At 44.8% G+C, this 17,042-nt stretch overlaps 1 protein-coding gene across 2 annotated transcripts in view; it reads left to right on the forward strand.

Annotated features, from left to right (window-relative positions):
- Window positions 1–17,042, forward strand: part of prkg1b (protein kinase cGMP-dependent 1b) — a 70,537-nt gene that overhangs the window by 23,657 nt on the left and 29,838 nt on the right. For both annotated transcript variants that reach the window (XM_084936912.1, XM_084936913.1), the window contains exon 3: window positions 13,776–13,889. In XM_084936912.1, coding sequence (XP_084793038.1) covers window positions 13,776–13,889 — 114 coding nt within the window. The remainder of the gene's footprint in view (window positions 1–13,775; window positions 13,890–17,042) is intronic.

Below are 17,042 nucleotides of genomic sequence, written 5' to 3' on the forward strand. Positions count from 1 at the left end.
GTGTGTGTGTGTGTGTGTGTGGGGTCAGAGTGTGACCCCATGAAGACTTCCCTAAACCTGCTGGTCTGGAAGTCCAGCAGTTCATCTAAACAAAAGGCACTTGGACTAAAACAGATATAGCCACGTTTATCCCACCATAAAACAATAAGAGAAGCTACGACCTCTCCCATGCTCCCAGGATGTGGGTGTGAATGCCAGAACACTCTGGAATGCACACAAAGCCTTTGCAGACTATTAAGGATCGCACATCCTATCACTACACAATCGATTATACACCTCTAAGCATATATGGTTAAATATTTCTAAGCATAAATGACAATAAACAATACAATCTAACAAAACCAAAGGGTCCAGCAAAAGAAACCACTGATTCATATGCAGACGACTGATCTATGGTACAAACCTGCCGATAGATCCTCTTATTATACAATACTTTTGTTTTACCTTTCAGTGTAAAGCACCTTCGGGACGCCGGTTTAGCTCAGTAGGATGAGCAGGCGCCCGTAAGGCTGAGAGCGGTGGGCCCGGGTTTGAATCCGACCCGCGGCCCTTTGCCACATGTCTTCCCCTCGCCCTCCCTCTGCTTTCCTGTCAGTCTTCACTGTACCCATCCAATAAAGCCACAAAACCCAAAGCATCTTTAGGCACTGTTGTTATGATTTGGCACTATATCAATAAAACTCAACTGAATATCTCTGACTTTAACACCTCAAACTGCGGGTAAACTCTCATACTCAGGTAGTGTTCAGGAAATATTTCAAGTATATAAATGTGGAAGATCTCAGAAACTCTCCTGGAAAATTTCAGCCTCCTAAAGACAAGAAGAGGAAAGCAGAGCCGCGACTTTTATTTATCAGAATCATCTAAAAAACTCTTCGTCGTCCACGCTCGACAGAGCAGCGTGTGACGCAGCAACAGCCAGCTGCAACATCGACAGTAAAAAGATATATATATTATATCAGACGGACCTGACGGAGATTCATCAGAGCCAACAGTGTCCTGATAAACGAGTGCGACGTTTCATAAATATGATAAACACATTTTCAGGTGTTTGTTTTGTTAATCCTGCGCTGTGAAAATGCAGCATGAATTCGCCTGCTGTGTTTGAGCTTACATAAGAGCGGCGCATGTAAGAGTTAACGTTGCTCTTCTGTAAGGGTTACGCTGCTGAGCTCATGAATGCATTATATCAATGAGGGTCCTCACAAACATAGATATACAAACGTCAGAGTGTGTTGAGGGGGCGGGACGAGGGGGCGGGGGGCACAGATGGTGGCTAAATATACCGATAACTGTCACAGGAAGAGGAAGTCATCCCTAAAAACAGACCACGACAAAGGCTGATAGTGTGTGTGTGTGTGTGTGTGAGTGTTGCTCATGTTTTGGGGACATTTAGGGACATAAATCTGTCACAGTTTGCTTCACTTTGCAGAACAAAAAAGTCCTCAAATAGCAAAACAGCAGCGTTTTATTTCTTTTGAAGTTTGGTTCGAGGTTGGAGTCACTGAGATGGAAACACCACCCTGTGTGTGTGTGTGTGTGTGTGTGTGTGTGTGTGCGTGTGTGTGTGTGTGTGTGTGTGTGTGTGTGTGTGTGTCATAAACATGCTGCTCATTAATTCTGTGTTTGGAGGAAGAAACAGATGCAGCAGTTTTGTCTCATTATGTAAAAGACGCACACACGCACACGCACACAGACTTGTGTTTCTATCTCTGTGAAGACCCTCAGCACAGATGGTCCCTTCCTCATCCATTCAAGCTGGACTCTGAGACCACGTCTGGACCTTTGCAGAAATGTCCTCACTGTGATGGTTTGATACAAAAATGTGTCCACACAAAGACTGAAAGACTTTATACACACACATGCACGCACACACTTCTCTGGTGATGTGGTTGTCATGGCAACGTGTTGGATGACAATTTTTGGCATTTAAATATTTTCACAGTTTGGAAATTTCAAATCTGTGTTTTTTCTTTCTAAAAAAAGGGAAGATGGAAAAAAACATAAGAAAGGATGAGAAAAGGAAGGAGGAGAGGAGGAGAAAAGGGAGCGAGCAGGGAGCAGAAGGTGATGGAAGGAAGCACGTGACAGACAAGGGAGGTGAGATGGAAGAAGAGTAGCAGAGAGGAAAATAAGGACGAATAGGTGGAGGAGTGAAAGGACGAAAGTGTGAAGCTGGAGACAATAAAGAGAAGGAGAAAGGAAAAGGAAAAAATAGAAGAGAAAGAATAAAGGTCTGAGGCAGAGGAAGAAAGGAGCAGCCTGACAAAGGATGGATGTAAGAGGGTAAGGGGGGAAGAAAAACTAAAACAGGAAGTAAGGAAAATAAAGAGGAGGAAGAAGGAAGAAGACATGATAAGGGAGGAAATGAGGGGAAAGGAGAGCAGAGACCTTACTTTTGGTCATTTTGATGAGAAAAAAAAGACGCTGCCTGGACGATGTCACAGCTTTTTCTTCCTCGCCTCTTTATTCTTACTGCATGTGAACCTGTGACCTTTGACCTGTGACACGCTCACACGGACAGCCGGCGCTCATTTAAGCGTTTTTCCTGAGCTGAAAGTTTTGCGCTCGTCACTGAAAGTGCTTTCAGTGTTTTTTCAGACCAAACGTTCACCGTCGGCGTGCTGTACTCGACCGCAGCGTGCTCGATGCTCAGAACGCCGTCCGCATGTCGAGCTGTCACGTTACCTGCTGACAGCGTGACTTGTGTGAGCGTTACCTGGATTTTGCTGATTAATAATGACTCTGAAGCAAAAAGGCTCAAATTTATTATCAGTAAATAAAATAAGGAGAGAACACCTGGATGTCAGGATTCAGCTGCTGCACACACTTTGCTGCTTGTTACCCTGAAAGCTGATGAGACATCGTCATCAGCCGGCAGGGCGTCGGCGTGGACGCACAACACTGTGAACAATAATCATAACAATAATTTGGATTTCTGTAGTGTCTTTCCAGAAGCCCAACAACACTTTACACAAGAATAGCAAAACAAAAATAACGCTAGAGCTTGAAAGAGTTCAAAATGGCACCCAGATTTCAAACCTCGGTGGACGGTGAGATGTAGGGCCTCGGGGGCCACAGCGGGGGTCACACCAACCAAGAGCTCTGTTTTACTCCTGTTGAGCTCGAGTAGGTTAGTTGACATCTTTGCTTTGATTTCATGCACACAGTTGACAGGTGACCGTGGGGAAGCTGGGTTTAGGGTTTGTTACTGAGGCTACATCCACACGTACGCGCGTATTGTTGAAAACGACTGAAAACAGAGATTTTTAAAAACTCGAGGAAAACTGAGATTTAGTCACGCAACGTCAAAGGTGTGCGCCGTTTTTGACGTCACACTGTGCGCCACGTTATTGTTTGTATGGGATGAATTTCTACAATGGTGGATAGAGACAAAACACTTGCTGCAGTTTTTACACACTTACATAAATTTACTTTTTAAAAATTGAATTTATGCATGCTCTATGTATTTTGTTCATTCCTATGTTGTGAGTCTACACCAACTAAAATACTGTCTTTAGTATTACCATCTGAAATGATGAAAGCACTTCAAAATTAGCTGTCTTTACAGAAAAACACTTTTCAGAAGTACTCCAGGTTTTGTGAGGGCACAAAACCCTGTTTAGTCGTTTCCTCCCAGGATTCTAGACTTCTGATTGGCCAAAATGTGGATGGGATTTTTTTTTTTAAACGAAAACTGAAAATCTGCGTTTTCAAAAATACCCGTGTACATGTGGACGTAGCCTGAGATAAAGTTGTTTATCATCAGCATAGGAATGGAAGCAGAGACTATGCTGACAGATGATCCTGCTCAGAACCTTGGGGCACTCCGCGGTTAGCTGGAGCAGAGGTGCAGCGGGAGTCTACCATGTGGACAGCCTGTGTTCTGTTGGAGAGATACACCTGAAACCAGGAGAGTACAGAACCAGCGAGTGGGTCAGACATGAGGGAAGGAAGGTGTGAGAAATGGTGTTGAAGGCTGCAGAGAGGTCCAGGAGGATGAGGATGCAGATGTGGCCAGCTGCAATAAGAAGGTCATTGGTTATTTTAATGAGAGCAGTCTCAGTGCTGTGGTGTGTTCTGAAGCCAGATTGGAAGGATTGATGGTCTGACATATGTTGACGAAGGTTGGCTTTTTCCAAAATGTTACTGAGAGAGGGAAGGTTGGAAATAGTTAGTAGTTGTTAAAGTCGTCAGGGTCCAGACCTGGTTTTTGAGGATGGGAGTCACTGAGGTGGCTTTGAGGGTCCCGCTCCTGACTCCAGGGAACAGTTGGTGATGTAAACTGTAAGGGGGCACAGAGCAGGCAGACATGCTCTAACCAATGTTGTCTGCACAGGGTCCAGGGTGCATGTGGGGGCTTTGGACTGAAAGATCCACTTGGTGACCTGAGAGGACTTCACAGAGGAGAAAGAGGAGAAGGAGCAACGAGGTAGATGTGCCACAGAGGGAATGACATCCTGAAACTGATGTACAGGTGCCAGAAGCTGCTGATGGATGGCAATAACTTTTTCTTGGAAGCAGTGCAGGAACTTGTGGCAGGTCAGTGGCACCGAAGGATGAGGTGGATCAAGTAGGTGAAGTAGTCGGTTGATGATGGAGATTAGCAGTCTGGGATGACTTTGCTGCTGGTGAATGGTGTGTTTTGGCCTGAGAGAGCTGCTTTGTAGCGCCTCACATGATCTTTATAAGGCTCAAGCGGACACTCAGACCAGATCTTTTCTACGGCCTCTCAAGTCGGCAGCTGTGCAGTGAAACATGGGGCGGGGCAGGTAAAAAAGAGTTTATACTGCAAGTGGAGTGAACATGAATATTAAAGTGACCAAGTAGGAGTAGCTGGAGTCGAGGAGCAAACAGAGGTGAGAAGCTCAGACACCTCAGAGTGACCTGCAGCTATGTTGACCCAGCCAGGGAGACAGTACACTAATCCTGGGGGAGGGGCTTGAGTGAAGTGCCGTGTCTCTGTTAGGCAAAGGATGTCGACCTTCCTGTCAGTAATGACATCGTTTTATTTTTGAATGAGCGGAATTTCAGCAGCATGAAAGATGCACTGTTGGCAGCTGATGTTGAGACAGATGTGTGCTGTGGTTCCTTTAGCTTTGTGGTGGTGTGAACACGACAACACGAGAATGAGGCAACGCGGGATTTCAAATCGATGCCATGGGTGCATCTAATAAAAGTTTCAGACAAGGTTCAAATTGCAGTGACCTCAGCCTCAAGGTCAGAGGTCAAGTTTTCTGAAAATCTTTTTCAAACCATTACCACAGGTGTGTTTACTGTGAGGCTGAGCGGTAACACTGGACGCTCCCAGTATCTTTGTTTCATTTTCTCAAATCCCAGTTTGCCTCCAAAATGTGTGTGTGTGTGTGTGCGTGTGCGTGTGTGCGTGCGCGTGTGCGTGTGTGTGCGTGTGTGTGTGTGTGTGCGTGCGTGTGTGTGTGTGTGTACACCCACACATGTGCGAGCACTGTTATTCATACATTATGTAAAACACTGATCGGTGTTTCTGCTCACGATGAAACGTGAGATTGTTTTGAGCTGCACATTTTATTCATCGAAATCATAAGAATAATAATAATAAAATAAAACAACAACTTCTTCTATTTTTTTTACCGTGGACATGTTCCACAGGAAGCATTGAGGTGAGCTGATCTGACTGTGGAAAAATGTTTTGGGGATTGAGCGACGACACAGGCGGCAGACAGAAATGAGAAGAGACCCTGAAGCTCATTAATGCGCTGCTCTAAGAAAAGCATTTTCTCACAAAAATTAAATAGAAATTTAGAAAAATTGTGATGAAATAAAATAAAATAAAAATAAAAAGATAATAATTTATTTCAAGAAAAAATGTATAATTTTAGAGAAATAAAATCCCTGAAAAATGCAACAAAATTTCCTGAAAAATAATTTTTAAAATGACCAAAAAAGTCATATAAAAATGAAATAATAAAAAAGTGCAGTGTACTCATTCATTTACATAGATGAATCTATAATCTATATTTTTCCTTATTGTTAGTAGTTTAGACACGGGACCCTCCTGTCTGCACAGCTGTTTAACCAGCTCTGCAAAAGCAGATGGCTATAAGTTCAGATTATGTCAGCTAATGTTAGCCTCGAGTGTCCTAAAAATCATACTTTACATCTCATAAAGAGCTTGATTACAATCTCAAATCGTCTCGAAATCCAACAGACAATTTCACTAACAGCAGCTAACAGCAGCTAACACAGGCTAACAGCAGCTAACAGCAGCTAACACAGGCTAACAGCAGCTAACAGCAGCTAACACAGTCTAACAGCAGCTAACATCAGCTAACAGCTGTGTTTACCGACACAAAAGCCAGCTGTTGTCGGTCAGCAGTGATCTTCTCTGACTCATCGACTCGTATCAGACTCCTGTCACAGTGTTTGAGCCTCCAGAGTAAATAATGATGGATGCTTCTCACCCAGCATGGACAGCTGAGGTAAACAGTGGACTCACAGCCTTCCACAGATGAGGGAAAACTCCATCACTTTGCTATCTGAGCACACTCTGTCCTCTGGGGTAAAAACGTAAAGTACTGCAACTATTTAATTCACCGTATCCATTTTTTATTTCCTAATTTATTGCAAAGTGGTGAAATTATTCAAATATGTTAAAATTAAGTGTTTTTTATTCAACATTAGCAGGGTAAAGGGTACAGTCTAGCTCTACTGTATCTCTTGGATGATTAAAACATGTTTGTTCTGTAGCAGCCAGTCTTGATTAGGACTTGAATTGGGCGGGTAAGAAAACAGAGCTGACTTTATTGACATCACACTGTAACTTTAAGATAAATGGATGGAGATTGGAAAATTGCTAATAAATAAACGTCTTGAGGCTTGAAGCAGTCCCAGCTTGGCCCTAATCGCTGGATCTCAGATTTTCACAGTGCAAGCGTCACGTTTCTGAACAGCTAGCTGTGAGATCAGAAGAAGCTGCTGCGCTCTGGAGGAACACCAAAGCAGGCTGCTCTCACAGCCTCTTTGTGGAAATCTGAAGCTTCCTCAGACTTTGCTTCCTTTTTGTTCGACTTTAACAAAGACCTGTTTCTGCGTGCAGCCGGCTGCTTGTACCTCTGACAAAAGCTCAATTTTCACTCTGACTAATGAGAAGCAGCTTCTGTAATGAATCCATGTCTGCTCAGAGCTTTCTGCTCGTTTAGCAGCGTTTCATGATGCCCTCCTCCTCCTCGCCACTCTCCCGCTGTTTTAACGAGTTTCTAAAAGCACAACTCAACATCAGCCAGTCGGGTGGATGCAGATTATTTGCTGTTTGCAGGAACAAAGACACAAATCAGAGAAACTAAAGGAGGTCTCGTGCACTCTGTGTTGTTTGTCCATTTTACAGATTCAAATTAACCCAGTGCTCCCAGTGCACCAGTTTGGAAACAGTTTGCTTCTCTGGTTCTTTCTTCTCTGAGGGGAAGCTTTGGCTCTGAAAGCTCCACCGCCCGCTGCTCTGATCATTGCTTTCAGTTCCTGAGAGTCTCATGTTTCCACCTCATGTGTTTTTACCTTCAGACTGAAAAGTCTCAGATGTTGTTGCAAGAATCACGATGGAAGGTGGTCCAGACATTCACGGTCTCCTCCGGATGATTCTTCTGACTCTGATTAACGTCTGAGCTCCACAAGGAGGCGCTGTCCTCTGTGAGGCTGAGGTGGAGATTCTTTACATGGTTTCTTGTCCTGGTAGGAGAGATTGTACAAGTTAGAGTTAACGTGTTTGTTTTCTTTCTCTGTCTATCAAAACGTAATATCAAACTGACATTTTTGGCTAAAAGTTTTCAAATTTTCTAGACAAAAACAGCATCTGTGAGAGCTTTCAGTCAGGTTTTAGGCCCTTCAACAGTTCTGAGTCGGTGCTTTTGAAACTGATGATTCTGTCTTAGTTCTGCTGGACTCACTGTGCTAATGAAACACCAGCAGGAGTCGAGGGTTTAAGATCTAAATCTTATGTTGAGCTCAGATCTGCAGTTCCACAGAGGTCTGTCACAGAGTCTGTTCTTCTTTCCTTCTACATGAACCCTACAGGCCAAATGATCCATCAAGCATCTCTAGATGACTGACAACTGTGATACCTGGTTATAAAAAAACTGCATGTCCTTCAGGTTCTTACAGTTTTAACTAAGGTTCACACTTTGGGATAATCTTTGACACAAACCTGAAATTTGCCAAACAAATGAATGTTTTGGTCCAGACCAGTTCTTTTCAAGTCCTTTCTAAAACAACCAGATCTGGAAAGGTGCAGAGTTATCAGCGGCTCTATGTGCACTGCAGACTTCAGTATACAGTTCATTTAAACCCTTAAATGGTTTACACCTGTAGATTTGTTGTACACTCTTTCCAGATCCCTAATGTCTGCTTCCTCCTCACCATCCTGCTGCTGAAGCTTATGTTAAAAGTGTGCCGTGTCTTTAAGTGTAAGTCTTGGATGGAGGACGGGTTCCTGTCGTGTCATTTTATCCTGCGTGAATTTTCAGTAAACATCTTGGATTCATTGATTTATTTAGCTGTAAAGCACATTGGTTTAAACCCACTGTATGAAGCAATAACTTACTAAGTATAATCAATGACATAACAACAATTCAAACAAAACAACACAAATTTAGATTTGTGTTTAGATTCTGATATTTTTCATAAATGAAACTGTGTAGAAGAAGTAAAAGAATTAAAAACAGGTTGGTGTGTTTCAGCGCTGTTGGTGAGTAAACTGTAAGGATTATACCACAAACCTTCAGAGATTATCATACAGTATCCGTCTGCCTTGTAATTAGCCAAGCCTACACTCTGAACCATCAGTGTAAAAAAGAAACAGTGCTTAAAGTAAAGAAGTGTGAAAAATGTTTAAAAAACTTTTATTTAATGTACATAATGTTTCAGAAGATGTTTCAGGCAGATGGTGATGAAGTACAAACTGAGCTGTGCTGGTTTGTTGATCTGGTTGTTTAAAGCAGAGCCCCTCACTCATGCTGCTCGGTGTGGCTCATAAGTAAATCTCTGCATTCAAACAACAGTGTCGTCTGCACAAAAGTGCACATTTGCATCAGCTACATAATGTGAATATTAATAAAGTATCTAAATTTTTGACCCCACCTGTGAGAGCTCGTGTTACTTCACACAGTGCCGTTAAACCTGCTGTGTGTGCAGTTTTTCCTGGTATTCGCTGTATTGTGTCTCCTGGTCTCGTGTGAGTCTTCTCTGAACTGTGCTGTGTGAGACTCACAAACCTGCCAGTCCTTTTCATCACTTTTAAAAAGCTCTCTCTCTCTTTGTCTCTGCGGTAGTCGCTCACCCACGCACTTCTTTCTGTTGTTCTGTCACTCTCTGTCCACCAACATGGTAAAAACATTTTTCTCTGCCCTGACCTGTGATTCCTCCTCTAATGAGCACACCGTGGGCTCACGTCTCTGCTGTTTGATGCTCTGCAGCTCTGAGACTCCCTGAAAGCAGCAGCGGCATGTTTATGTGCTCTTTACTGCCACAAATGACTCATGTTATTTAAGACTGCATAACAGTTGATTTTTGTTCATGAACATTGTCCACACTATATGAATTTCTTGAATAATTATTCAGTATAAGCTATGGACTAATGAATCTTAGTTAATCATCTTTCTCTACAAAGTATATTTGATGGCATAATTAAAATAGATAAATGATTAACTGTCTTCAGCACCACGGACAGAGGCATGGTTCACGTTTCATCCAAACTGATGGACGAATGAAAGACGTGTGTGTGTGTGTGTGTGTGTGTGTGTGTGTGTGTGTGTGTGTGTGTGTGTGTGTGTGTGTGTGTGTGTGTGTGTGTGTGTGTGTGTGTGTGTGAGAGAGAGAGAGATTAGCCTAATGATCATTATAATTTGCAATTACAGCCTCAGTTCCTGTGTGTGTGTTTATCTCACCATTCAACATAATAATCACCACCATCTGGTGTGTGTGTGTGTGTGTGTGTGTGTGTGTGTGTGTGTGTCCCTGTGTGGACACATATCATTCCAAGCTGTTATGGGGACGTCTCTGCGTTGCAGGGACATTAAGGCGGTCCTCACAACTTTAAGTAAACAATTAATCTGCTGTTTAACATGCTGAAGGTTCTCAGTGACATGTCGCCCTCTGAGCTGATGTGTAGTGATGATTTTACAGTCACGAACTGATGCTCAGTGATAATCATCAAAGATCTGCGACTGTAGCCTCCTGATTTAATAAAATCCTCTAAAATCCACCTGCGATCAGAATGGTGGGCGATCAAAGATGACTAAAATCCCTCTAAAATCAGACAGCAGTGTAATTTCTAGCATCAACACTGAAGCTTTAATCTGAAAACTCTTTTTATTGGTGCTACCTGAACAAACAGCACCATAACTCATCTGAAAGGCAGACTTCCTGAAGACGTTTCACTTCTCATCTGAAAGTTCGTTCACTTCTAAAAGCGGGTGGAGACATAGTGGCTGTTAGTCATTAGCATCGCATGACTCACATCACATGTCATGAGGACAAAAAACTCACACAGCAAAATGACTTCATCAGCTAATGTTACATCCTCACATTCTCAGATTCATGCGTGTAGCTAACTTACAGCTAGCTTAGCATTATTACTAATAACTCACAGATGACTTCAGCAGCTAATCGATGACGCTAACCTTTGTTTAATGTCACGCAGTATTGGTTTTGGCCACGATCAGCTTGTCAGTCACCTGTGAAGCTCAGCTGGTTCACTCCTGTGTCAGAGGTGCTGTTTTTATCAGTAAGAGGAAACTGAAGTTCAGTTCTCCTAAATCAGTAAAAGAATATTCGTGTTTTTATTAAATATGTTGGCAGAGGCTTGCTCCGAGCTGCTCAGAAACAGAGTCGCTGAATCTCCAGATAATCCGCTCAAAATGAACCAGCCCTTCATGAAAGCCCTCTGAGTCTCTGAGCTCACTTCATACTCACGTGTTGCATCCCTGAAGAGACGGGAGACTCTTCATCATACATGATGATGACACGAGTTTGTGTTGTTGACACTTATCACTCTGACATTTACAGTTCCCATTAATCTGTCTTCATCTATATTGATTTAAAATGTCAGTGTTTAAATGCCAAACAGTGTCTGACATCAGATGAAATCACTCAGACGGAGAACCGTCAGCTCTCTGAGCTTCGCTGGGACTTCCAGCTCTCTGTTACTGTGCTTCCCTCAGAGGGGCTGTAATGTTACCAGCAGTGCTGGGTGCAACGCATTACTGTAATCACATTACATTTTTCAGTAACGTGATATAGTTACAATTATGTAGTTACTTGCATTATAAAAGTTCTTTGGTTATCTGCACGCTGGGTCGATAGACACAGAAATTCTTTTCTTCCTGCTACAATCAGCTGATTTCAGTTCATGTGCATGAAGAATGAAGAGTGTTACAGCTTTAGAAGAGTGGACATTAGCGTTGTTTGTATTGTGCAGATGGAGAAGAGCGAGATAGTAAAGTGCAAACAGCCTCAGAACAGAAAAAGCTGCTTTATACTGCTAACATCTGCACAGACAGCTTGCTAACGCTAAGCTAGCCAAGCAGACTCCAGCCTAGCAGCCAGAGCCTGAGCCTACACAGCCTGTGATGATGATGATGATGATGCGGCCTGTTTCTACCTGTTCAGGTTTCTACAGTAAAATCACCATGGCAACCGCTCTGAAGTCAAAGAAAAAACAAAGAGAAGTACAAATGAAGTTAGTTAAAAACACTGACGTTCGGTAAGAGCGAAGTGTAAATTGCATTAATAAGTAATATGTATGTGCTGTGACAGTATTTGACGGAAATGCAGAATCAGTGAGTATCAGCAGCTGACTCTCATGTGTCTGCGAGACGCAGCGGCGTGAACAGACGTCCCCTCTGTCCCACGCTCGGGTTGGTCTCATGTTCAAATGTCAGTACTGCAGGGCAAACTTTGTTTTCAACTCTGGCTTTGATTTTACGGCTGTGATGGAAACAGAGAGGGCAGCCATTATGAGTGAGCACATGACCCCGTGTAACGTGTTAAACCCGCCATGGAGTCACAAGCTGTGCAGATGACAGAAGCTTCCACAAAGACCGAGGAGCGAATTCTGAGCATGTAAACACTGCAAAGCGTCTCTCTCTGTCTTCAGTTATTATTATTGTTGCAGTAGCAGGCGGAGGGACACAAACTGACGTGGAAGCCTCACGAACTGTTCTGGCCTCTGCAGATAATTTCAACTTCATGACAGCTGTACGAGGGGAGAATGTTTGTATACGTCACCTGTATGCATCATTATGGGCGTGGCCTCCTTGTCTGACAGGTGGCTGTAAGGCAAGGTGAGTTTATTTATATAGCACAATTAAACAGCAAGGTGATTCAAAGTGCTTTACAGAGACATTAGAAAACAGAAACAAATAAAAAGCATGATTTAAAATTTAACCTTAAAAGTAAAACAGTGCAGATTTGGTGCTTTGTTCAAATGCAGCTGAGAACAGGTGAGTCTTCAACCTGGATTTAAATAAACTGAGTGTTTCAGCTGATCTGAGGCTTTCTGGGAGTTTGTTGCAGATATATGGAGCATAAAAGCTGAATGCAGCTTCTCCAGCTGCTTGCTGTTTGCTGGCTGGACCTCTGGACCACATGACATCATGTGACCAATAACATGGCTGCTGTGAGGTCAAACAGACCAAGAAGAAGAAATTCAGGGTTTTGTTTGGATGTTACTGAGCACTGATTCATACTCCATCTTTGTGTGTGTGTGTGTGTCCACTCATATTCTGTTCAGTGTGTCACTGCAGCTAAACAAAGCACTTTTTCTATTTTACACAGCTAAAAACACACACACTGACCCGTGGATGATCTCAGACCATTGTGTGTTTCTCTTCTTCAGCTGAATCCCGATTGGCTGAAGTTTTCAGGTGGCAGTCAGTGTGCGTGATGGATGAGCAGCAGAGGAGGAGACGAGACCACGTCTCAGTGTCTTCAGATGCCCTGGAGTCGTTTGAGTTTGGATTCAGATCTGTTAGAAGCAGAAACACGAGTCGTTCTGATGCTGAGGAGTCCCTCACTTACAGAGCTCTTCCAACATTTCATGTTTTGTTCTGTGGCGAGGAGCCGAGGCAGAAGGTTCATCAGCCGATGGATAAAACTCGTGGTGGGAATTTAACATGAGGCATGTTGGAGTCAAAGCAGGAGAATCGCACTCAGAGCATCATTTGATCATCGTGGACGTGATCGTAAATGTGATTCTGACTACAGTCAAATAAAAGTGACAGGATTAGATGATTGTGCTGTTAAAGACGTTTATGAAACAGAAACTATGACGCAGAGACTGAGTGAATCTGAGAGGTGGTTAAAAATCGATCCAGGGGGAACCCAGATATTCAGTCACGCTGAACTGTTTACGCGAGGTTTTGGTTGGTGGTTAAAATCCCTGCATGGCGTGGAGCTGACCGGGAGACAGCTCCTATAATTCAGGGGGTGTGTCCATCAAAGCCTTGCGTTTGAGTCTTTTGCCGTCCTTTCATGATTACTCAGACGTCGTCTGATGACATCATAATACTACAGGGCCCTAACAGCTGAGCAGCAGCTGTGTGAGTCTGTGTCAGAGTCAGGCAGGTTAGAACACAGCCTATTAAAGAGCCTACATTTCCCACAGTGCACCTGTCCTTTGCGAGGCTGTTTCTGTATCAGCCAAAACTCTGAGTCAGAAAACAAGAAACACAAGCTGAGACTGACGGTCTTTGTTCTCTCTCTCTCTCTCTCTGTCCTGCTGTGTGTGACTGTCTCTCGCCCAGAGGGGAAGGTGGAGGTGACGAAGGAGGGGATGAAGCTGTGCACGATGGGACCGGGCAAAGTGTTCGGAGAGCTCGCCATCCTCTACAACTGCACCAGGACGGCGACGGTGCAGAGTGAGTACTGACAGCCTGATGTTGGTCTTCATACCTGACCTCAGGTCAGTTCAGTGCAAAGACATAGAGCAGGTGAACTCTGACCTCTGACCTGTACACCCGGATGAATCAAATATTAGCCATGGTCTAGTTTTCATTAGTCAGAATGATGTCATATCTGATGGGAGCTGGATCCGTCTGTTTCATGTTGGTGGCCTCCTCACATCATCCACAGGAAAACACTTTCACCACACACACTGATCACGGTGATCAACAACCATCACATCAGAAACTTTTCATATTTCATGTCTCAACTTAAAACAAGAAGAAATTCATTCATTCACACATCTAACATGTGCACTCTCATGAACGCCCAAGGATACTTTGGCATGCGGACTGGAGCAGCCGGGACTCGAACCACTAACCTTCCAGTATCCTTGAAGCTGAGTGCTGACGAGAGCGAGGCCGTCAGCCGCTGACAGATTCCTCTGGGTTTCTTTGGGACCTCTCAGACTCCCTCGCTCTCGGGGGATCTTTGTTTCTTACCTCTCCGTGTTCGCTAACAGTGCTCTGAATGTCTCTCGGTTGTACTCGGTCTGTGTGGCTGTGGAGCAGCTTCAAATAAAAACAGGGCACGCTCTCACACCCAGCTGATGGATCAAAGATGTTTGGTTTGTGTTTTCGACTTTTGTAAAAACCTGTGGTGTTTGTGCAAAAACTCTGAAACGGTCGCTGCTGCTGGGAACTTTTCGCTGTCAGACACCACTCGGACCATCACCTGTGGAGACCACGGGAGCTGTTTGGACCTGACAGCTGGAGCTAACTCTGTTACGCAGATGGTTGTAAACCTGCTGATGCACAGAGACGCTGGCTGTCCGTGTTGGCTTTCCAAACTTTATCCGAGCACTTTTGATCTTCAGAGTTTCTGGAATCGCTTTCTTTTAAGATTTTAAGCGAACCCTTGAGGATTTCTTCCTCATGTAGGAAGCACTGAACTTCCTTTTAGCAGCACATTTGATGTCAGTTTGGTTTACCTTCTCGCTGAAGCGTCTTCATTAGAGCCGACTGTTTTGTGTTGTGTAATAAACTGCTGTGAATAATTGAAGCACAGCTGCAGAGCGTGCTGACGTGTGGTGTAAAAGCAGAGGATTAAAGCAGATAAACTGCAGCTGCAGCTCCGTGTGAGCGTGAAGATAACGAGCAGAAAGCTTCTGCAAACGGAAACGAATCCCCTCGAACCCAACACTGTTGCCAAGAGACACGGATGCCAAAACTTAGCTCACTGCCTGACCGGATGGTGTTGCCTGGCAACTGCTGCTCAGCAAGCGGTCTACCAGGAAGGCCCGACAAAAAGTTGGAGGTCCACACACACGCACACACACACACACACACACACACACACACACACACTCACGCTGCTGTCAGAGTTGCGTCTGGAGCCGACGGTGTGACGGATCCAGATGTTTGCTGTGGTGGACACGTGGACTACAGCAGGTTCAGTGGGTGTATGCAGGGGGTGGGGCTAAAGGAGACGATAGTTTGTTAAAAATGTCATCAGTTCATTCTTACTTTGTCTGTGTCTCTGTGAAAAACATTTCAGTGCGTAAACATTAAAACTGCTGAGACTGCAGTTTGTTGGAATCAGTCTTTGATTTTGGATATTTCAGGATCGTTTTGGAAGAGTGAGGATTGAGTATCCACAGGTCCAGGATGGATCGAAGCAGCATCCAGGCCTGATCCTGATCCGGTCTGAATCCCTGATCCGGATCTGTTTTGGACCTGCTGGAGTTTCAGTTCTGAGTCGACCAAATGAGAGGGGGCTAGGTGATTTTCAGACTCTGATCCAGATGTGTGAACACATGTGAACATGAAATCAGATTACAGTCAGACTGCAGCTGCTTTTAAAAACTCACTTTAATCACATTTGCTTCAGTTTTAAAGTCTCGCCTCCTCTCAGATACTCACCTGTGACAGGTGAGCTTTGGTCATGTGATTAGTGTGTTAGACACGTCAGTTTGATTTCACAGTGATTCTACAGTATCAAAGGAGCAGACAGAAAGTCACTCTTACAACACCAGTGATAACACGTCAGTGGTGGACTGGCTGCCTCTGTCCTTACACTGAAACTGAACTGTAAACAGCGTGTTTGGAGAAGCCTCTGCAGAGGAATTCACTCTGACAGCAACGTCATTGCTGAGGAAATAAATGGAGGCAGGTTAAGTCCGCAGAGTACGTTTCCACGGTAACTGATTCAGAGTTGAAGTTAACGCTGCTCCTGGGACAGCAAACCTGAGCTTCCCTCAGCTCAGAGTTGTAGTTGAACCTGCTTCCTGTTATTGGACTCAGGTGGGTCAGAAACGTAAGGTCAATCATTCAGGTGTCAAGAGAGCAGGCCCCTGGAATCACACCACCCTGGAATCACACGGGCCCCTGGAATCACACGGGCCCCTGGAATCACACCACCCTGGAATCACACGGGCCCCTGGAATCACACCACCCTGGAATCACATGCCCCCTGGAATCACACGGGCCCCTGGAATCACACCACCCTGGAATCACATGCCCCCTGGAATCACATGCCCCCTGGAATCACACCACCCTGGAATCACACGGGCCCCTGGAATCACACCACCCCGGAATCACACGGGCCCCTGGAATCACACCACCCCGGAATCACATGCCCCCTGGAATCACACCACCCCGGAATCACATGCCCCCTGGAATCACACCACCCTGGAATCACACGGGCCCCTGGAATCACACCACCCTGGAATCACACGGGCCCCTGGAATCACACCACCCCGGAATCACACGGGCCCCTGGAATCACACCACCCCGGAATCACACGGGCCCCTGGAATCACACCACCCCGGAATCACATGCCCCCTGGAATCACACCACCCTGGAATCACACGGGCCCCTGGAATCACACCACCCCGGAATCACACGGGCCCCTGGAATCACACCACCCCGGAATCACATGCCCCCTGGAATCACACCACCCCGGAATCACATGCCCCCTGGAATCACACCACCCTGGAATCACACGGGCCCCTGGAATCACACCACCCCGGAATCACATGCCCCCCGGAATCACATGCCCCCTGGAATCACACCACCCTGGAATCACACGGGCCCCTGGAATCACACCACCCCGGAATCACACGGGCCCCT

The sequence above is a fragment of the Perissodus microlepis genome, chromosome 8, assembly GCF_051167445.1.
Source record: "Perissodus microlepis isolate ML-2025 ecotype Zambia chromosome 8, ASM5116744v1, whole genome shotgun sequence".
Lineage (NCBI taxonomy): Eukaryota > Metazoa > Chordata > Actinopteri > Cichliformes > Cichlidae > Perissodus > Perissodus microlepis.